Source organism: Phyllopteryx taeniolatus, chromosome 6 (genome assembly GCF_024500385.1).
Source record: "Phyllopteryx taeniolatus isolate TA_2022b chromosome 6, UOR_Ptae_1.2, whole genome shotgun sequence".
Lineage (NCBI taxonomy): Eukaryota > Metazoa > Chordata > Actinopteri > Syngnathiformes > Syngnathidae > Phyllopteryx > Phyllopteryx taeniolatus.
This window is the reverse complement of record NC_084507.1, coordinates 13226503-13249289: the sequence shown is the minus strand read 5'-3', so window position 1 is coordinate 13249289 and position 22787 is coordinate 13226503. Positions and strand designations below refer to the sequence as shown.

At 41.1% G+C, this 22787-nt stretch overlaps 3 protein-coding genes across 5 annotated transcripts in view; 2 read left to right on the top strand and 1 right to left on the bottom strand.

The window, feature by feature from the left end:
* Positions 1-2433, top strand: part of itga10 (integrin, alpha 10) — a 34402-nt gene extending 31969 nt beyond the window's left edge. For both annotated transcript variants that reach the window (XM_061776441.1, XM_061776442.1), the window contains exons 27-29: positions 1777-1872; positions 1941-2054; positions 2137-2433. In XM_061776441.1, the coding sequence (XP_061632425.1) occupies positions 1777-1872; positions 1941-2054; positions 2137-2187 (261 nt within the window). In that variant the 3' untranslated portion in view covers positions 2188-2433. The remainder of the gene's footprint in view (positions 1-1776; positions 1873-1940; positions 2055-2136) is intronic.
* A 579-nt stretch (positions 2434-3012) lies between these two features.
* On the bottom strand, positions 3013-11494 carry polr3c (polymerase (RNA) III (DNA directed) polypeptide C). The gene is made up of 13 exons (XM_061776443.1): positions 11342-11494; positions 11080-11226; positions 9881-10145; positions 9528-9799; positions 8059-8163; positions 7813-7986; positions 7682-7733; positions 6536-6596; positions 6306-6456; positions 4850-4951; positions 4470-4519; positions 4254-4403; positions 3013-4176 (listed from the first exon to the last, which is right to left on the bottom strand). The coding sequence occupies exons 2-13, from the start codon at positions 11224-11226 to the stop codon at positions 4092-4094; spliced, it is 1614 nt and encodes a 537-aa protein (XP_061632427.1). The 5' UTR covers positions 11342-11494; the 3' UTR covers positions 3013-4091.
* rnf115a (ring finger protein 115a) lies at positions 11472-22482 on the top strand. 2 transcript variants are annotated; one of them, XM_061776450.1, is made up of 9 exons: positions 11472-11626; positions 16989-17047; positions 17149-17203; positions 17860-18137; positions 18294-18362; positions 18451-18523; positions 18643-18736; positions 21369-21484; positions 21559-22482. In XM_061776450.1, exons 1-9 carry the CDS (start codon positions 11549-11551, stop codon positions 21676-21678), a joined length of 942 nt encoding a protein of 313 aa, XP_061632434.1. In that variant the 5' UTR covers positions 11472-11548; the 3' UTR covers positions 21679-22482. The 2 variants fall into 2 exon arrangements, with proteins under 2 accessions (XP_061632434.1, XP_061632433.1); XM_061776449.1 differs by having other exon boundaries at positions 17146-17203.
* The last annotated feature ends 305 nt before the right edge of the window (positions 22483-22787 follow it).

The following is a 22787-nucleotide window of genomic DNA, read 5'->3' as shown; positions in this document are numbered from 1 at the left end:
TAATAATTTCAGCATGTACTGTATGTTTTTTGTTACATTTTTGTTTAGCTGTGCCGTGAGATTTTTCCAATGTAAAAAGTTGGGAAACACTGGTTTAGAAAACTGAAAATTCTAACTTTTAAAAACAATTCTTCATGTGTAAAACAACTACATCATTAAAGATATTTAACACATAAAAAAACAAAAGGTAGGACGTGCACACGTATGAGTATACAAAACATCCCTAGCAGAACACAGGGATGTTACTGCACTTCTCCAGCAAAGTGAACATTTACTGTGACCAACAGAGACACAGAATGCCCAAAATTGAATTTGACAACCCAAAGAAACGTTCTGTAGACTATTAAACATCCACCAAGCAGTTGTAGTGTTTTACAGAGTAACATCGCAGGTCCTGGCTTAATAAAAATCTATTGAGTAGAAATGTTGAACACTAACAACGTGACATCATTGCAGAACAGTATTGCTGTATATGCTTCTATTATATACATGTGGGTTTGGTAGTAGAAGTATATTTCCATTGGAGGAAGCTCGTTGTAGAGGTCAAGAGACAGGAGCTAATTGCTGCTTTTGCAGAGTGTCACCTGATTCAGGTAAGCTAATCAACTAGTACTGAGCAAATAATGATTCACAGCTTGTGCACTACTACTGTATGTATCAAGGGACGCATGACTCCACAATCCAATTCAGGCTACTCACCTCCCATGTTTTTTAATTTACATGTTTTTTTTTACAGTAACTTACTGACAATAGTGTGGTAAATTCAAGTTTACAGTAACTTCCTAAGTTACACCCCGAACCGGTCGCCGGCCAATCGCAGGGCACATAGAAACAAACAACCATTCGCACTCACATTCACACCTACAGGCAATTTAGAGTCTTCAATCAACCTACCACGCATGTTTTTGAGATGTGGGAGGAAACCGGAGTGGCCGGAGAAAACCCACGCAGGCACGGGGAGAACATGCAAACTCCACACAGGCGGGGCCGGGGATTTGAACCCAAGTTTCCAGAACTGCGAGGCAGATGTGCTAACCAGTCCTCCACTGTGCCGGCTGTAAACGTATCCTCAGTGGAAAATTTTTGGGGTCTTTTCTGTTATGAAATTAAAGCATACAAACAATTATATTTTGGGCATTTATTTCCATGACAGCTTTTTAGTTTTTAAGAGGAGTGGACTTTTAAAAAAAATTAAACCTTTACTATCGTCTTTGAAAGCGGAGGCTATACAACTCGTGTTAAGTGTTGGGCATGAGTATGTCATTATAGCCAAAAACAGAAATGGGCAGAACACAGCAGTGCTTTTGTTTGGGCGTAGAACGGTTCTCTAGTGTACACTTGCTAGACCGCAATTTGGTCCAGCGGAGTTGAATTACTTACATCAAATATATGGTGAGCTCTTTTCGAAATTGGGTAAAAGACAACATTTTAAAATGATCAATCTTGCCATGCCAGTTATTGTGTAAACTTAGCGCAGACCCTAATGAGGACAAGCAGTATAGAAAATGGATGGGTAAAGTTTGGATGGATAATCAGAACGGATTTATAGCATTTCGGAAAAGAGCTCTTCATTTTAAAAAGAAGATAGCTAAAAGACAGTTTTGTACAGGAAGACACATTTCTTGACAAAGTGACATCGCCAACTACTGGCCTGGAATGCTTTGACCAGCGCCACACAGAATTATTCTTCCAAGGTCCTTCGTATGTAATTTCCACCCCAACTCCAACTTTTGGCACAAGCAATTTATCTCTCGCCTTGTTTCTTTTTGCCTGCAGGCCAAATATAAGTCAGCAAGGATAGTCAGCTTGTATCAGATCGCACCTCACGAGACCAACCTCATCACCCTGGCAACAGGAACAGTGTGGCGAGAGGTAAAAGCAGCATGTTACAAACCATCCGAATGATAAGAACCTTCTCTAATATGTCCCCTTGCCTAAAGACTGCACTGGAGGTGCTGAAGGGAAGAGCCATTCCCATCTCACTCTGGATTCTTATTGGGAGCATCATTGGTGGTTTGCTGCTACTGGCGCTCATCATCTTCATACTATGGAAAGTATGCATGTATATTTCTGTTTATCAAGTAAACTTGCTTCATCGTAGAGTTCAGAGTCTAATTCGGTGTCACTTCTCAACAGCTTGGCTTCTTCGCACGCAAACACAGAGAAGATGAGAACCAAGAAGACTGAAACCAACACTTGCAAGGCAATCTGTAGGCTAATCTCAGTCATTCCACCTCCAAGCAGGCCCAAAGACAAAAAGCATCAGGTGTCCCTCAATGGCCAAAGGAAGTTTCTCACCCCTACAAGAGAAATGCACTACCCACTAATTCCAGGGTTCAGAGAACTTATGTAAATAGTCTTTTTTTTGTATTTGGAAGTGTCTCAGATTTCTTCTATTTAATAAACAGACACGGTCTTGGTTTCACATTTCAATCATTGCTTCTCAAAACTGTGATGAAAATAATTGGCGTCCACCCCCACCCCCACCCCCCACCCACTAAGCACATAAGGTGCAAGGGTGGGAGGTATCCCCAAAAACTACACAACCAGTTTTCATGAAACTTTGTGGAGGGGTGCAAATCCAGTTGGAAATGCTAATAGAGGAATTTATTTTCTCTTTTTGCCAAATGAATTACAATGGATGGCATTACCTGCCCAAGAAAAATGGCACCCATCATCCTCCTTGTACCAGGATAGAATTTGTTACTGAAGTAGGCTTGTTTTTTAGTCCCTGTAAGGTGAAAAGAATATGTCTTGTAAAGTCGACACAACACAGAATAGTGTTGTTAACAACCCTGCCAAATTTGAATGATTGAAAAAAAAAAAATCAGCAAGTGTATGAAATGAGGCTTCAAAATTGTGACAATCAAGCAGTTCTCTCCACTTTCAAACGCTGTGGGTGTGTCTGCTGAATGCTCCGAAACAACTGTCAATTAGCTACTACACATCTTTTTTATGCCTACACATACCCACATGTTTGAACCACAAAAACATACCCTCTTTAAGCCAGAATATCAGAATTATCTTTATTTGCCAAGTATGTCAAAAACACACAAGGAATTTGTCTCCGGTAGTTGGAGCCGCTCTTGTACGACAACAGACAGCCATTTGACAGAAAATACTTTTGAGACATAAAAACATAAAATCATCATCTGAGCAATAAAGGTTACAAGTAGTGTGGTAATGTCGATCATCCATCATCATCATCCAGAGCACCTCTAATGCTGAAAGACATGCAGAGGATGACAAAAGCCGTGGGCAGCCGTGACCCAATGGTTAAGATCATCGCCTGCCACCGTGGGGGACCTAAGTTCAAGACCCTGACTGGCCATCCACCAAGTGCAAAGCTCCTGTCAACGTGTGGGCTGTCATGTTGTACATTTTCAAAAATTCTCTTCAAACATGTACAATGAATTTTAAAAAACTAATCTCTGAATTCACTTTACGCAGTGTTTAAAAAAAAACTTTGGTGATTTCATGATAAGATGTCATGTTGCTGTCGTGGACGGCAATTCCGTAAGAGCAGATCGCAAAAATAGACTAGGTAAAAGGTCCAAAAACTATTTTAAGTCAACGAAAGAGCATGTGATGGCGAGACGTACTAAGCCAAAGGGACTCACAAAACCAGAGAGAATCAAAAAACGGATAAGACAAGACAAAAGGTCCGTGTGGTAAACGATATAAGTTTTAATTGACTTACTTATTTAGATTTGTCTGTTAGGTAGCAAACTTTCAACTGAAGGTAGAAAGTGTCATTGTTGCACTCTGTGGCAACTGAAAACCACACTGTAATGTACAGTACTGCCACCCACAGGACTCGAGTGGAACAATATCACCTGCGTCATGATTTATAATAATAATAAATAAATAAAGGGCATGGATGTTTTCTTGGCCCTGGTTGAGGTCTGCAATCTAATAAATGTCATTCTACATTAAGAATGCATTTTAAAGAGGAAAAAAAATATTCCGTTCAGATTTTATTGGAAAAACATTGTCAAATTGGACAAAAAAATAACAACAGACTCAAATAAACTATAAAACAACCATTCTTGGCATTATTTACATAGTTTGTAAGTACTATAAAGTCTTACTCAACTTGAGGAAGTGGCAGTGGCGTGGATGTAAGATTCGAGCAGAAAGATGGTTTCATCTACTTGGTTCTCCGCTGAATCCAACCTTGAACGAAACCGAAAAAAGGAGGACATTAAGGGCACGATACAAAGAACACTTGGTTACTTGGCTACCACTCCTACTTGTTAATATGAAGCCGCAGAGACTCCAGCTGTTGCTTTTCAGGAGCTGTGATCATCTCCTCCACCTCCGTCAGCTGCTCTGGCTCCGCCCCGCCGGCCTGCAGGGACGCCAGGATGGCCTCGATGCGCTGAGATTTCTCCAGCAGACGCCTGTCAATCAAACACAACACCATTAAGACTGCTACACATAGCGCAGAATCACCGCAACGCACTTACTTGCTGTTTGATGTCTCAAATAGACGTCTGTGTATAAGGTTTGCCACTGTCTGCGCGCACACAGTAAAAAAAAAAAGCCTTAATTTAGACAGTGAGAGAACTATACTGTATATAGAGGTCTGGAAAAAAATTAAGAGACAATTGCAAAATGATCAGTTTCTCAGATTTTGCTATTTATAGGTATATGTTTGATTAAAATGAACATTTTTGTTGGATTCTATAAACTGCTGACAACTCCCAAATACAAATATTGTCATTTCGAACATTTATTTTACAGAAAATAAACGATAGTCAAAATACCAAAAAGGTCCAGTGTTTTTTTTTTTAAATCCCTGTTTTTTTCCAGAGCTGTATATATCTATCAGGGCTCAGTAGTTGACCTTGTAGCAGTTCTGAAGCAGCATCCTCGCAGTAGAGAGCTGGTTGACGGTGTAAAGATAAAAGGTGCGAGACGGAGCAAAGTCTGGAGTCTTTGGGATTTCCTGGAGGGAATATGAAGGTTTAAGCATACGGACAGAGTTGGGACAAGGTACGAACATTTCGCACTCTGTATGAAAAGAAAAGCAAATATATACTGTAACTGGTGAAACAGTTACATATTGCGCCGAGACAAGATGGTTGGGTAGTAGTCTGGTGTAGCGCATTACAATAAACCCCCACATATTCGCGGTTCCCAATTCACAAATTTACCTGTTTGCGTTTTTTTCTGTGGAACTTATCCTCAGTTATTTTCTGAAAACCTCCCCTATTCACGTTTTTTGTGCTCTTTCTGTAACATCCTCAAATGTCACATGATAGACCCAGAGCCCTTACAATAGGAAAGTAGTAATTAGTAGTAGCTGGTGTCAAGGGAGTATGTTGATGTGTTAGTCTTGATTGAGAGAAGATCTTTGTATGTTGGAGAGGAACTAAGTTTGGAGCAGGTTGTTAGCGAAGTTACGGAGTCTTTGTTTGCTCTGCTGAGTGGCTATAAAAATGCTCAAGCATCTTTAAGGCATTTGTTTTTTTAAGGATAATACTGTAAGATAAGTTTGAAATGATATGAAACTGTTTTGGAATCATAGTTTGTGGTATATTTAAAGTCGAAATGATTAACTCATTGACAGCTGTTTTCAAAGTAGCGTTCCCCATATAGCCAGCTGTTTTAGAGCATTTTGACTTGTCCCTCGTAATATTGTGTTCTGCGACAACATAAGTACCAAACCTACCAAAAGAGAGATTAGTCTCTCTTCTTTCACGAGAGAAAAAAAGTTTGTTGCTAGCTTATTCGCTTCCTAAATAATAAGCAGTGGCACTTGGTCTTGTTTCATCCCAAAAACAAAGAAACATGTCAAGAACAGTGACTTTGATGCTAACATTTTTTGCTTTTGTGACACCTCAAAACAGAAAACAACAAAAACAAGTCTGAGAAAGGGCTTTTGATGCCAACGCTACACGGACTCATCGCATGACTTGACGTTGAACGTCAGTGGCTTTTCTATATGCCGTTTCTCATTCACGCCATGAACTGTCTCATATTTTGTCATGATCAAAACATATGCTTTCTACTCACTACTGCGACACAAGACTTTGTTTATGCCATATGTATACATAGTCTGTGTAATTGTGAGGTGCATAAACTTGCCCGGCTTTCAATGTGTTGGCATTTCTGTCCCTCATAATTGATGACACAAACCGAGAATCACCCCCTAATTTTCACCTTCAACTCAAAAGCTGTGCTGAACACAAATCCAAGGCAATGCAATGCTGCGATCTACTGGGGTCTGTCAAGCTGGGCGAGACTTGTTTTCATGAACCGAGGAACCCTGTACAGAGAACACGAAATCACAGGTCTACCTGCAGCTGGACCAGGTTCTGCGAGAGAAGCGTGTAGAGCATGTCTTTAGCCTCCTTGGCGGGAATCATGGCAAAATCCTCCACCTGCTTCTGTTCTAGGTGTTTCTTCTTTAGCAAAAGGCGGAAGATGCGTGCCGATCGGGATCCAAATCTGACAAAACGTTATTAGAAGTTCAGCTTGCATGAAAAGGACCTTAACGTAGAGTAGAAAGATTAAAACACAAGCTCACCTCTCCTGGACTACAGACTCTAGCGTAGCCCGTGCTAGATTGGTAAGTGTTCTATGCAAATCTGACACAGTAAATCAAGGAAATAATCCACATCTTGTGTTGATAAGATCCAGCCATCTATTTTCTATAACCCTTATCCTGTACAGGGTCACGGGTGAGCTGGAGCCTATCCCAGTAAACTTCAGGTCAAAGGCGGATTACAGTCAATTGCAGGGCACATAACAACAAATCATTCACACTCACATTCACAATGTCAATGACTGAGAACTGAATGTGTGGATAAAATAATGGGTAGACTTACCACTAGGCAAACACAGGCAACTGCCTTGGGCCCCGAGATTTACAGGGCCCCCAAACGTCTAATAAAAACTGATGAAAAAAGTTCTCTTATATTTTAAGCAATTGTTAATGTTTTAGTCTTGATGAATGTGTTTAAATAACATCAAAATGCTTAATCTAACATGATCGCGTTCACTTCCCCCTCTCTTCTCATGCAATGGACTACGCCATCTTCTCCCTGCGCATGAGCAGACTTGATTCAGGAAGAGGGTAGCAAAACAAAGTTACAGACTTGGGAGGAAAATGAAGCAGAGTTATCCCAGTGGAGCAGAGAAGAGGAGAAGGCAAGAGGAAAACAGTTTTTGTCAAAACTACCTAAGATTGCTACCTTTTTCATGGTTGACACTAAATGCGTGGAACCGTCAAAAGCAAGAGGCAGACGCTCTTGCCAGTCACAGTAGCACTGCTGTCAGTGTCAGCTGAGCAGGATGCAGTAGAGATGAGGTGGAAAGTCACACAAGCGACGCTTTTCTTCACGAAGATGCGAGCATTAAAGAGGCCAAAATTGTAAACTATATTAAATGTTGATTAGTGTACTAATCAGTTACAGTAAAAGCATTGAGATGATTTACTTGTTAGCTAAACACCCTCAAGAAGGATTTTAAGGACATCATCTAGCTCAGGAAATAGGAGAATGTTCTAAAATTCACACTTTTGACTTGATGACAAACAATAATATTCAAAATCTTTGCAGTACATGGATGTGGGGGGCCACACGACTGGGTTTGCCTTGGGCCCCCAAATGACTAAATATGCCCCTAGATAAGATGTCAAATAAAAGCATTTTTTTTTAAAAGAAAAAGATACTGACAACATACATCCCGCCTCCACTCTCACCAGCTTTGCCCACAAACTCCATCTAGAAAAAAAGTAGATGATAAAAATGTTTCCTGTGAGTAAAAAGCAGACATATAAAAAGCAATGGGAAGAGGCCATACTGGGTCATCGACCAGCAGAGAGAGGTACTGGTCTAACACTTGTCTGGGAATGTTGTAGGTGGCCGGCAGGGATCTGAAGATCTCGTTGGCTGAGAGGGGCTTTGTGTAGGCGGCCGTGGGCGAAGTGGTCACCTCGCTCATCCTCAGCATGGTCCGTACGATCTCACTGCTGGTCTGATAGGTAAACACGGACACAAAACATTTAAATTTCATGACGCACAATTTCAGAGTTTGCGATCAAACGACCTGGTCAAGCTTGTTGGCCACAGCGCTGATGATAGCTTGGTCTCGGAAGTGGAGATGGAACCTGTCAAAGTTCACCTGCCAGTAAATGCCCTCGTCGCCAAGAGCCTGAACACAAACACGGACATGTTGAAGAAGCAGCAGCTATAACACAAAGACAATTGGCCCGACAAGGTAAAAGTTGGAAACGTTTCATGGGAATTGGCAGGAATCTATGGGAACTTATAGGAATAAGGTGAAAATCTGCAGGTTTGCCTGTAATTGAAAACATAATAGTAGTAGAAAAAAACAAACACATTTCATAATCTATTTTGAATTTTATTCAAAATAACAATTTCTACATGCTGGACAGTAGGACTGTAAAGCTACACCCCCTATTTGTCCATTACAACCACAGATCATTTCTAAAAATATTTTTCAAAATTGCGATGGGTGATTCTAGGTAATATATTTGATTTATTCATTATATTTTATTGTTCAATGACAGTCACCATTCACAAATAATGTAGAACCATTTTTTTTTGTTTAACGTCATATCGTTTTATTGACATGATTTATTTACATTAAGTTGTTATTGTTGTTACAATAATCATATAATAGCTAAAGTAATACCAATCTACAAAAACCTCAATTCACCAACTACAGACCAATATCAATACGGGATGGCCGCGTTCATCTGCCTTGAATCCAAAATGTTCCCACATCGTCGCAGTGGAGTTAGGCTTTGGAACTAATTCGATTAATTCCATTAACTGTGCAGCTACCGGCTCGCCATCAGAAAACTTAAGCTTCGTGTACCCGAGCACCCGCATTGTCAAACGCACACACGCACAGACACGCATTCGTACCTATGGACAAAATAAATTCAATGGCAATAAAATATATATTCATATATATTTTCTGTCTTGTTCTGTAAATGTTTAACATGCATGTTTTTGGAATGCGGGAGCGGGAGGAACACGGAGCTCCCGGGACTCAAATCCAAAACCTCAGAACTGTGAGACAGACGTGCCGCTAACCTCTTGTTTACCGTGCTGCCTAGCTTCATAAGAAAGTTTTTAAAACCTATCCACATGACTCTGTGTGTAGATAAGAAAGAGGGCAAGTTATGAAGGCAACCTTTACAGTTAGGAGTATTTCAACCTCTCCTCTTCCCCCACTGACACTGACACACACCCACCCACCCACCCACACACACACCTTATGACACAATGATGCGCTGCTAACAGGGAAAGGTTGGGGCTCAAAATCAACAACCAGCTTCTCCCTGCATTAAATTTGTAGTCTTGCAAGATAATAAATCTTAAATTTTAATAAATCTGATTGTTTTTTTGTTCTCTAACTCTAATAGAATCAATTCAGTTACCTTTTTTTGTATTCTGATTACATAATCCAGTTATATGTATTCTGTTATTCCCCAAGCCTGTCAGTAATTATATTTAATATATATCATTATGAAGTGTAACACCCACCACCGATTCCATCCTGGCCTTCTTTGCAACGCTTTGGTCCTCTGGATCCTCAAGCTGCCTCTTACCACGTCCTACGAGAGTCACTTGTGGCACCTTGTAGCAGTCGGGAAAACTCTCTGGAGCCAGCAGCTCGGTGCTAATAGGAGCTTCAGTAGTAGCTGGATTGTCTTTGGTTGCAGCACTTGCCATCGGGGGGCAGCGTTGTAGAAAATGAGTCTCCACCAGTTTGGAAAAGGCAGATGACACTTCCTTGTAATCCATGCTGCGGCCCTCTGTGAAACCAAACGCAAAGAAGATGAGACAGGTAGATTTTAAAATAATATCATCTAGTCTTCTCAGTCAAATTTACTGACCCTCCATGGTCTGAGTGAGGCGATCCGCGACTACTTTAACAATGTTGCTCATGGTCACATGACCTCTCTGCAGCAATTCCTCTATGATGAGCTCTCCGGTGTCGCCGTACAGCGTCTTGGCGGTGTAGATGTAGCGCGGGTAGCGGAGGATCTTCAGAATGAGATCGCAGCTGATGTGATACTCGGTGGGGCTGCCTCGTCCTTTGCGGCCCGGGCTGAATATGCAAGTTCCGTGTTGCATGAGCACACACAGGGACTTTTTCACCTGGGGATAGAAACAGAAGATGGCTATGAAAATTTGCATCCTCATCATTGTAAATTAAAACAAATTCAAAATAAATACAAGCCATGACACTACTGGCACCATGCCTCATTGATCTGGTGGTATGTTTTAGCTCATCAGAATCAGAATCATCTTTATTTTCCAAGTATGTCCAAAAAAAACACATGAAATTTGTCTCCGGTACTTGGAGCCGCTCTAGTACGACGACAGACAGTCAATTGACAGAGAACACTTTTGAGACATAAAGACATTGACAAAAACAGTCACTGAGCAATAAAGGCTCATGAGCAGTTTCTATCCCTCTCCATACTCTTCTCTTTTCATCACTTGGATACAAGTTGATATTGGTCTCATCTGTCCAAAGGATGTTGTTCCAGAACTGCAAAGGTTTTTTAGATGATGTTTGGCAAACTCTAATCTGGCCTTGCTGTTTTTGAGTGAAGCATGGTGGTGGTAATGTTATGGCGTGGGCATGCATGGCTGCCGATGGAATGGTTCTCTTGTATTTATTGATGATGTGACTGCTGACAAAAGCAGCAGGGTGAATTCAGAAGTGTTTGAAAAAATTGAAAGTTTGATTTATGATCGTTAATTTGTGCTCCCTTATAAAATGGGAGGCATATAAACAAACTACTATAATTCCTACACCCGCCGTTCACCTGATGTGGATGCAAATACCCTCAAATTAAAGCTAAAATTCTCTAATTAAAGCACATCTTGTTTGTTTCATTTTAAATCCGTTGTGGTAGTGTTTAGAGCCAAAAAAGGTGAGAGTTGTATCGATGGACCTGACTGTACACTGAGCAAGGACAGGCTCTGGCTCACCCTTGACCTTAATAAGGGTCATATGAGAGTGCTTAAAAAAAAAAATCATAACTCGAAGGGACACAAATAACAATACACGTAAGAGCGGTACCAAGTCCAGAGAGACGCCGGTTTCTTGAATGATGCTCCTTAGATTTTGTCCTCCACCTCTGAGCAGATTGGTTCCAACTTTCTCTACCACTTCTCCAAAGTGCTCCCGAAGTAGAAGACCGCACAGGCGCACCTCCTGGGAAGTCATCTGGATACACCGAGCAACCCAATAAAACCAAACATTAGTTTTAAAAAAACAATTAATAACGGATGACACTCTACATATGATTTTCAGTAAACTTTTGTGAATTATCCTCACCAACCTTATTATTCGGCTGCTGTTAAAGTTAAAAATTTGCCTCTCACAAGTGAAGAGGAAACGCGTCTTGGTGCGTTTTATCAACAGACGAAAACTTCCGCATCCGGGTCTTTTTTCCTCGCTGTGATTCGCCGGTCAACGACGAGGTGCCTGCCGGGAAGGAGCTTAGTGGAGGGGTGACGTCACTGTTTGTGTGCTCGCTCTGGGGAAGATGGCGGAGGCTGCGGCTGTTCCCCCGCATCGCTTTTTCTGTCACTGTTGTAAGGGAGAAGTAAACCCGAAACTCCCGGTAAGACGTTTTTTTTTACTCTCAGCTTTCCGTGGTCGTATTTGCTCTGTTGACAAGTTGGCCGATTACCGTGTCTTCTGCTTACCTTCCTTAGCAAAAAAATAGCTAACCAGCCTGCTAGCAGTCAGCGGCGTTTGTTGTCGTTGTTAACACTCTCAGTTAACCGCTAATAATCGCAAACGTGTTTGTCAAATAATGCACATTTCAGCCAGTCGGCCGGTCTGCTTTGTTTATATTGCTCGTGGAAGACACTCCTACCGAAAGAGTTTGCTTAAAACCTTGATTTTGCTGCCTTGGTTGGGTGTCGTGTTTTGCACTAAAACATACAATGTCGAACGGAAGAAGGACGTATAGAATACTATTTGAATTACTTTCACTTTCAGTATCCCCCTCATAATCTGATAATAAATCGTTGTCTTTGTCTAAGCAGGGGAATTTTGCATTCATAAATACTTTTGCTTTTCAATTTGAAATGGAAACAGAGGAGAAGCATTTGAACACACTGGATAATGACTTGTGACTTTTTGTTTTTCAATAAGAATATTAAGTCTTTCACACGAACGTACCAAAAAATAAAAAATAAATAAATACTTACGAGGAAAGCCCACAAACATTAACCCCCAAATGGTTGGATCGGTATACAGACACCCTCTACTGATGTTTTGCTACCCTCTTCCTCTACTGATGATGTCATTCCCCAAGTACAGTCCATACATTTGCATTTAATTTTTAAGGACTGTTTGTTTTTAAACCTTTAGTTTTTTATGTGTAATACATTTTAATAGAATGTTTTTTTACCTTACATTGAAGAGCAGTTTTATGTTCAAACTGCATACAATTTTTGCAGGTGCTTATAATTAGGGATGTTCAATACCACTTTTTTTTTCCCCAGACCGATTCCAGTTTTCACTCTACTAGTGTTATTGGTAGTTGGTATCGGACAGTACGATACCAACTACCAATAACACTAGTAGTTTTGATACATCAAATTTCAATTAAAACATCCATCCATTTTCCAAGCCAAGGCGGGGTGCACCCTGAACTGGTTGCCAACCAATCGCAGGGCACACATAAACAAACAACCATTCGCACTCACATTCACACCTAGGGGCAATTTAGAGACTTCAATTAACCTACCATGCATTTTTTGGGGATGTGGGAGGAAACCGGAGTGCCCGGAGAAAACCCACGCAGGCACGGGGAGAACATGCAAACTCCACACAGGCGGGGCCGAGGATTGAACCCCGGTCCTCAGAACTGTGAGGCAGACGCTCTAACCAGTCGTCCACCGTGCCGCTTCAATTAAAACAGTGACAGATAATTGTGAACCAAGACCAATGCTACACCTGGTATCGGTACCATCCTTACTTATAATAATATTTTATTCTGTGTACGTTTTGGAAATAAACCACTGTCTCATATTTTGATCAACACTTAGGCCTACTTAAGCATACTTTATGTTAGTCATGATGTTGGTACTTGGAGTATTGTTTAGGTACTTGGTATAAAAAGCTTGAGAACCACTGGCTTAGCTGAAATTAAACTAAAGGTTTTGCACTCTCTTTTTGTCCTCCTTCTGGGATGCTTTATTTCACCTGATAACATGTTTTCTCAGTATTTTTTTTCTCAGTTCATTAACAGCTGTAGAAGTAATCCTAATATTTTTTATGAACAGAAAAAAACAATGTCCCTTTTGTCAAAAGATGTACACTACACATCAAAGGTTTCAACACTTTCTCATTCAGTGGCATGGGAAAGTGTGTCCAAACTTATGACTGGTCTTGTATGTAAACAGGATACTTACTAATTTAACACCTAAAATGTTTGACAATTTAACATCGTAAAATTAGTTGTCAGGTTGGCTGTCTCACTGTCTTTTCTCATGTAAAGTTTGATAGGTGAAGCAAGGCTACATCTGCAAAATATCTGCAACATGGAAGCACATACCTTGGGTCAAAAGTTCCCTATTTGTCGATAAATCACAATTAGGGATGCTTTATGTTTGTACTCGTATTCGTAAAAAGGCACCGATAGTCTGACACCGATACCACTTCACCGGCCCGACACATATTTTCCGGGTAGCGGCCATGTCAGCCGTGTGGAGATATGTATTTTAAGATAAACACGAATGACAATGCATTTAGCCGACTACAAATTATGCTCTTCTCGGACGTCCCTCGAGTTGTTGTAATGAATGATAAGTCATTTCTCAAAAGACTGTTTTATTTGAGTCAAATTTATGCCACGTTCAGGAAAAGTTAGTGTTTTGTGTTTTTGGACACCAAGTGGTTAAACAGATGACAGAATGGCATTATTAGGTATTGGTACTTGTTACTGGCAAGTACTCAAATGTAAGTACTTGTACTCCGTCTATTTAAAAAAAAAAAAGGTATCAGTGCATCCCTCATCACGACAAAAGCGCACCTTGTCGTTGGCAATGTTCAGCGCGATTGATTCCGCGATTGCTTTCCACCAGGCTCCTTTCTTGTCGTACGCAAAACTATTCTAATGTTGTCTGTTTCTTAGAAGGAATCAAAAGTTGCTTTTTGGAAAAATTGTTGCTAGAGGGGTAAGAAAAGTTGCATGACATATCGATAATGTGGCTAATTTGGCAACACTGACTCTGTCCTTGTAAACTAGCGTTACTCTAATTTGCGTTTGGAATTATAGAAGCTGCTAAAAAAAAAAAAAGTAATGCTGACAAAGAAACACCAGTGAATCGAACAAAATGACTAATCGGTTGATTGCCCTAATTCAATTTAGTTAAATTTGGAAATGAATGGGGCAAGTGTATTTACAGTGTAAAACGCAGGCGAAGGGAGAAATAGTAGCTAAAAATGACACCATAATTATCTCCCTTAAAAACAAAACACTATAAATGGATTCGTACCAGATATGCCATATTAGTTTTACCTCTCTAATTGGTTTAAAGAGCTGTTGGTGAAGTTTATGTTAGGAGCCAAACAGTGCTGTAAGATTCACAAATGGTGAAACACTTTGCCCGAACGGGGAGAAAGAGAAGAGGACATGCTTGGGCTTGTGTTGTTGCTCAACCAGAATCAGCTGCCACTACCTCCATTTGCATAATGACTTCATTTGACTCTCGCTGTGGTATTAGGGAACTCCGCTTACACCTGGTGGGGAGAAAGAGGCTTACAACTGTAGAGCAATATTAATGGATTTTAATATATCTTAAGTAATTATTTCTAATCTCTTTCTATTTTTTTTTTTTTGTGAAAAGGATCACAAGTTTTGGTACAAATATGCACCCGAAACAAAATTGCGCCGGATGGTGGACCACACACACCCACAACCCACACACACGCTCGCGCGAGTAATTTTGAGACAATCATATGTGAAGGTGAGTTTACTGGCTTACCGGACTTTACAAGGTAGGTGCATGCTAGCAAGCTTGCACACCAGTAGTCCAGATGAGTTTACTGCTCACACTTGTCATTTAAAATGATAAGTAGCCACTAGCCAGAGACAACGGCGTACTGGCCCGTCTGTGAAGGGCGTATGTGGGGCGCGTGTATGCAACAATGCTGTGGATAATAGCGTGTCCTATCTGGAAGAAGCAGTCAATTATGTTGCAGCAGCCAGCCAATCATATTGCAGCGGGTCGCTTTTAACTCAAATGGAATTCATAACAATGATTGTCACAGCGAAATGATCGAAATTCGGGGGCGATCACGTGATTTTCATTTGATAGAGATCAGGTGAGAAAGATCGGTTCTATCTATTAGCTTAACATTTTAAAGGTTACCAAGGGATAAAATAATGCAAAGGTACAAAGATAATTCCAAATGGAACAGTAACAGCTTTGTTTTATATTACAAAATGTAACTTTTTGTTTTGTTCTAGTACTGATGTAGAATTATTAACAGATACACGACAATATTCAGAAAGTTGAGCCTCGCTGAACCGATTTCTTGTGAGGTATGCTGACATTCCTGATTATTTAAAGGGTCTGATTTCAGAGGTTTTTCTGTGCGATGATCTAAATGCATTGTAGACACATTGAATCTAAGCTTCTGCTCTGACTAAATTGCTGCGTATTTGGCCTGGCAGAGGGTAATTCCAGCCTGCATGTCTCACACAAACACTCCTGGCTGGAGCCTGTGGCATTTCCTCCTTTCCAAGCCAAGTGACATCCATGTCCCCCTGTCATTGTTCAATAATAGTGTAAATGGTTTACTATGAAGACGTCCCGACTCTCTCTCAAGGAGCTGAGTTTTACGCGTCAAATATCATGTGAGCTCTGTCATAGAGTCGAACGCGGTGTGGTTGGCGGACCAGCTCTACCTCTTCGGTCACATTTAATCCTCACCCTTTTGTAGGAGTTAAGAACAGTCAAGAAAATGTAATGTTCAAAAAATTTATTTAAAAAAACAACATCATAATTTAAAACAGAGGTTGGCAAACCTTTGTGCTCAAGGGCAGCATTAGATTCTTAAAACTGACAGATGGGCCGGATAATTTTAGATGGGGGGTTGAAATTTATGTGTAAAATATCCATCCATTTCCCGTACCGCTTATCCTCACAAGGGTCGTGGGCGTGCTGGAGTGTATCCCAGCTATCTTTGGACGAGAGACGGGGTACACCCTGAACTGGTTGCCAGCAAATCGCTGGGCACATACAAACAAACAACCATTGACACTCACATGCATACCTAGGGACAATTTAGAGTCTTCGCTTAACCTACCATGTATGTTTTTGGAATACTGGAAGAAACTGGAGTACCCTGACAAAACTCACGCAGGCACGGGGAGAACATGGAAACTCCAAACAGGCAAGGCCGGATTTGAACCCTGGTCTTCAGAACTGTGAGCCAGACGCTCTAACCAGTAGTTCACCGTGTCACCATATGTAAGAAAAAAATAATAATAATTCATGCTCACTTAACCCTTTTTACACATTATTTAATTAGATAAATGTATTTTAACTAACCAAGTTTAGGGGGGGAAATCTGTTACCGTATTTTCACAACCATAAGGCGCACCGTATTAAAAGGAGCAGTGTCACTTACGGGGTCTAGTTCTGTATTTAACACACACATAAGGCGGACCGTATTATTGGGCACAGGCATGGTAAAACATAGGCTAGCTTAAAACATACAGTAGCACGCATGCACGCTAAAACAATGTTTTTAAAAAGGCAGCGGGAGCAAAACTGAGTTCGGTTGTACTTTATTGAAGTATTTAACAATTTACTCACGTAATTGTTTGATCAATCCTCATCCACAAATCCATCAAAGTCCTCATCTTCAGTTGCGATTCAATATCTAATAATAGTTTTCTTATTTCCATCTGGAGTGTTTAGTCAATGTCTAAGTGTGTGCTGTCACTTGACTCATTCCAGGAGTACATCTGTCCTCGCTGTGACTCAGGCTTCATCGAAGAAGTGACAGAGGATTCCAGGTAAGAGCCATGACTCATTCGATGGGTTTCATCTCAGGACAAGCTTTGATTATTATTATTTATTTTAATTATTTATTTATTTTTGTCTGTAATTCCAGCAGCCTCTTAGAGAGCGGCGCCAATGGACTAGATGACGCAACCACTCAGTTTGCAGAGGTATGTTTCTTACCTGAGTGACAGCTGAAATGGTTAATCAAATAATTTTAGTAATTTAACTGCAAAAAAAAAATAAAAAGTTGAAGCAAAATCTCTGCCTTGAAGGGTCGCAGTTAGTTTTCCCACACAGACTAATGTTATTGCCGACTCACGCACCACTGCGTGTAGAAATGAGTTGGTGTGATACCGACAAGCTAGGAGGAAAGATGTCTAAAATTTGTGATCACTTTCAATCGTTTTACAGAATAAATAGAAACAAAATAAAACACGTAATAAGCACATTCATACACAAGATGCTATGGCCACAACTGACCAACCGCAGACTGACTAACTGTTAGCCAGTTAACAACAAGCAAAGCTGAGCACACAATAGCCAATTCTTCAAGCTCATTTACAGACTCCTACGCCACTCACCAGGCCAGGCCCCACCTTTTGAAGCCACACACGCTCAAACTCACAGATATGATAGTGTGGAACTTGATGGCAACCCCAAATGGACCACAACAATACCCGTACTTCACTGCACTTGTTTTATAATGCAAAAATAAACTTTTATCTGATTAATTGGTAGGATAATAAATTCTGAAAATTCAGTAGTTGCAGCCCAAGTTCATTCAACTAAGCCCCCCTGCGTTGTGTTTTTGTCACCCTCGCAGCTATGGCACCTGCTCTTAATGGAGCGACCATTTTCCATCGACAACCCCGACTCGGAACCTCGGCTCCCCGGAGGGCGCTTGGGCGGGCTCAGCGACTTGGGGGGGTTCGGAAGCGGACCCATCGGGGGCTCTGTCCCCGCTGGCCTCGGGGGGGCCATGGGGGGTTCGTTAGGCACCGGCGACCACTGGGGCCCAGCACGCCCCCCACGCCTACACACCCAGAGGAGATACAGGTCCAGAGTCAGCAGCAGGCCCGACCGCTCGCCCGCTGTCGAAGGGTGTGTTAGCATCACCTGAATACCTACAAATGATCCATTTCTGAAAATTATACTTGATTTATTACATATTATGTATCTTTGTTCGTCTATCTTTGTTAGCTTGGCTCAATAACGGTTGAGAAATAATGTATTAAACTTTCAATGTCCGTCACTCAGGATTGTACAACAGTTCCTCGCCGGCCTCTTCGCCAACTCTGGAGTCTCTGGCTCGCCGCCGCTGTCATGGTGATATGCTCTTACAACTGAATGTGATTTTTCTGTCGTTTTATATTGTGATATCACCATCAACAACTGGTGCCTTGTTCTTCTCCAGGACAGGGATGCTGCATTCTAATCCAGGGGACTACGCGTGGGGACAGGGGGGCCTGGATGCTGTCATAACACAAGTAGAACCACTTACTTCATACCTGTGAAGGTTTTTCTTTCTTCGCCTTGATACTGATCATTTTGTGTGTGTGTGTGTGTGTGTGTGTGTGTGTGTGTGTGTGTGTGTGTGTGTGTGTAGTTACTAGGTCAGCTGGAGAACACAGGGCCTCCTCCAGCAGAGAAAGAGAGGATCTCTTCTCTCCCCTTTGTAAATATTACTCAGGAACAAGCAGGTCAGACTTGCATATTGTTTCTCATGTACAAAACTATAGGGCATCCTTAAAGTCTCTGTATAGCTTACCAGATTTATTGGAAAAGAAAATGACTTGACAACTCTGTGACAATTATTCCAAAATTAGGTGTAGATATTGGAAGTTCCCCCCCCCCCCCCCCCCCCCCCCTCATTTAATACACCTCATTCGTTCCCAAACCTGTTAAGTGGGGAGTAAATTTACACCTTGTACATTTGAACACTCTACAAGTTCCATTTAAAATTCTGTCACTACTAATTTGCACAGCTCAATAAATACCCACCGCCGTATGTTGGAATTGAACAAGTCAAACGATTAAAGACCCTATAAAGTGAATTCAGAGATTTGTTTCTCAATACATTGTACATCTTTGAAGATCAGTGCTGAAAACCTGCAAAGACTGAGAACTGTGTAATACTAAATTGTGGAAATATAGCGTTGAACAGTTTTCATCATTTTTAGTTTTACTGAATTTCTTTTTTTCCCCCGGCATGGCTACAATGAGGCCTACTGACGTCCTTCACCATGAGTCACCGCTCCCCCTCTATAGAAGAACTTGCGCGCCTTCGTTCGCGTCAGCGGTTATCCAGCGCAATTGCAATGTGCATTTAGCAGCTACCCTGAATGCATCTTCCTTTTGGATAGTCCATTGGCGTGGCTGCTTTAGAGCGCCTCGTTGTCTGCCATAAGTGTGCGCACGTCATGGAAAGAAGGCAGATGAGCGGGGAGGAGGGAGGTCAACTTGATAGCCGGTGTGTGGACATTGCCTCGGCCCTGCTGTAGTTGTAATCCATTCATAGGTGATTAAGGATAGACAGCCGCTGGTGCACTTTCACTTTATTGAACAAAGGGTAACAAAATCAACACGTAACAAGCACATTCATACACTACCTGCATGGCCACAACTGACGCCCAGAAGCACTCACTAACGGTTAAGCTCATTAACAGCCATTCGCTATCCTGAGACAACAGCCAACTCTCCACTAGAGCCATCACTATTGAATCTTTTTAGAATCGATTATCCTATAGATATTTCGTCGAGTCCTCGAGTAATCACCCGCCCACCCCACAAAAAAAATATTTGTTTTTAACTACTACTAGGCATTTTATTCTCTTTTATGGGGGCTTTACTGCTATCCTTAAACTACATATGTTGGTACTGAGTGTATGGTATAAACTCTACAGAATTTGGAACAACAAAATCAGGCATTGCTAAATGGTTAGCATACACAATTAGCATTAGAACGCTCGCTGATTACCATTTTAGCTTTTAAAAAAAAAAAACTCCAACAACCATTCAGCTCGCTCATACATCATGTTATATGTACATTACATATCTAAAAGTGTCTTAAAAATGATGCTCTGTCGTTTCTGGCAATGTTTTTCACAGGCCCAACTGAAATGCAAGAAATGTCCGTGTGATAAACATGAACAGCAGCCAAATTGGTTCCGGATGGTGCAAATATGCTTTTAATATTTTTTATTGCCTTAAGGCAGAAATTTTTGCGTCGACCAATGGCCGACTTCGACGAGTTAGCCAATAAAACAAATCGCCAAGTATATAAAATCAGTTGGTGACATAATGTCACAGCCGAACACGGCACCTGAAGACAGCGGCATGGTAGGAGGAAGCCCAGGTAGTTCGACAGTTGGCACTGCCCCATTTATTAGTATAAAGTTACCCACGAAGCTATGTTGTCTCTGGTGAAAGTTTACAAAACTATCCGTCATAAAATGCACACTGCAGAGTCGGCTGGTGGTGGTGTTGATGTTCAGCCCGCCATCCGCGTGTCTTCGAAAAGTCAATCCATCCCTTTTTTATTCAAGTTACCCACAAAGCCATGTTGTCTCTGGTGAAAGTTTACAAAACTATCCATCGTGAAATGCGCAATGCAGATTCGACTGGTGGTGTTGATGTTCAGCTCGCCATCTGTGTCTCTTTAAAAAGTCAATCAATCGCTTTTTTTTTTTTTATTTCCTCATTTTTGGGGAGTTTAAAAAAATGTCACCGAGCTGTTCTGTAAATTCAGGCATCCAGTGACGACGCATTTTCACGGTGTAGCCATCGTTAGCTTGTTAACTGCATGCTGCAGTGGTAAATGGGGCTTGTTATGGAAGCTAAGCACAGCTAACACTCAACTGAGCAGCCGAACGAAATGACGTCACTTTGTCCTTATATAGTGGGGGAGGGAAGTCATGCTAGAAAGTATACGCCCCATCACGGGGCTGGGTTTTAGCCGCGCCCACAAAATCAGTAACATTCAAACAGAGAAAAAGATGCTTAAGCTATAGCTCAACAATTCAGCACTATATTGTTTATATTCTTTGCATATGTTTTCAGGACTTATCTTCAAACATAATGTATTTAGAAACAAAATACAGATATCTGCTTAGAGCCCGCTAATGCATTGCCGAGGTATCAGATCGGACTTGATATCGGCTGATACTCACGTCATTTGACTTGACACTAACTCTGGTGCAAAAAACGTGATCGGGGCATCGCTTGTTATAAGAAATTAACACTCCATTTTGCCTCAGTTTGATCATTCAACAATCAATTCCACACCATTGTTCCATTCCAAAGTAATGAAATGAGTGGAACACTTGTGTCCAGACTGTTGTATGGAATGTCCAGTGTGCAAAGAGGACTTTGAGGTGGGCGAGGCCGTCCGACAGCTCCCCTGTAACCACTTCTTCCATTCAGCCTGTATAGTACCATGGCTGGAGATGGTGAGTCACCACAAACACCAACACAAGCCTGTATTGTCGTTACAATAAAAGCGAGCTGACGCGTTGTTCTGCAGCACGACACGTGTCCAGTTTGTCGGAAGAGTTTGAACGGCGAAGACAGCAGCAGCCAGCCCCCGTCAGATCCCCCCTCCCTCTCCATGGACCCCCGCACACAGGAGAGATGGTCCTTCTGAAGACAAGGAAACAACACACAAGAAGAGACTTCTTGCTCCCGTACGCCTCCGTTGCCGTCATAATCACTTTTTTTGTAATTTTCTGTTTGTCTTTTCCCCTGAACCATGTACACACACACACACACACATCTTAAAGGAGACATATCATAAATGTTTTCACAAATTTTGTGACATGCTTTAGTCAAAATAACAGGACAGTTTTGGCTGGTGTGTTCTGTCTAATGCAAATGTGTCACATCTCACCTTAATATCAATTTGCAAGTCAAGTTCATAATATGTCTCCTTTGAGGTCTCCTTTCTGCTCCAGTTGAGGCCCATCCATGTTTATCCCTTAAGCCACTTCCCCCTTTAATCACTATTTTGGGTAAATGTCAACTTTTGTGTCTCAAAGTCGCCACGTTGCTGTAAACATATTCATAAACACTATTATTTATTGTTATGATGGTCCACGAGTGTATTTCTTTTGCTTAATGTTGTTTTAAGGGTTCATAAAAGGGAAATTACATCTTAAAACCATCGCATCAATTAAATGAAGTCATCATTGCTGGCCCCACTTTTTCAAACTCCACCTACTCCTGCTGGTGTACATATTATAATTTGTCATCTGTCAGTAGTCCTCATTGTATGATCACATTTTTACCACTTTTTTTAATGTAAATAATTGTAGTCCAAAAACAAAAAAAGTTTGCAAAGAAAAACATTGAGAATGGAGACGCAAATGTGAATGACATACATGGTTAACAAACTGTATTATATAATTGAAATAAAAATGTCTATGATGTATTAATAAAGTGACAAAAATGGGTTTCCTTCTCAATTTGTCTCCCACAAAGTCAACTCAGTTTGAGCAGTACTATTTTTCTCTTTATTTGAAAACAAATAGCAACACATTTCATTATGTACAAAAGAGCTTGTCCAACGCGGCAACGTAAAGAGAACTATAAATAGTCCTGTATGCAAAATTGCATTTGCATGTCAAAGGAATCCTTGGAGCAAATTCACAAACAGAGAAATTAGTTGGGCAATAAAAATGTTCCAACAAGCACTGGAAATATGAGCAACTTTAGATTTCACCATCTTCAAATGTAATGTGTTTTTAAATAGAATTA

Coding starts and splice junctions, on each gene's coding strand:
- polr3c (XM_061776443.1), bottom strand. CDS start 11,226: ATGACTTCCCAGGAGGTGCGCCTGTGCGGTCTTCTACTTCGGGAGCAC. Junction 4,952..6,305: donor AGAACCTGGTCCAGCTGCAG/GTAGACCTGTGA, acceptor TATTCCCTCCAG/GAAATCCCAAAGACTCCAGA. Junction 4,404..4,469: donor TTTGAGACATCAAACAGCAA/GTAAGTGCGTTG, acceptor TTTGATTGACAG/GCGTCTGCTGGAGAAATCTC.
- rnf115a (XM_061776449.1), top strand. CDS start 11,549: ATGGCGGAGGCTGCGGCTGTTCCCCCGCATCGCTTTTTCTGTCACTGT. Junction 11,627..16,988: donor AAGTAAACCCGAAACTCCCG/GTAAGACGTTTT, acceptor GACTCATTCCAG/GAGTACATCTGTCCTCGCTG. Junction 18,363..18,450: donor GGCTCGCCGCCGCTGTCATG/GTGATATGCTCT, acceptor GTTCTTCTCCAG/GACAGGGATGCTGCATTCTA.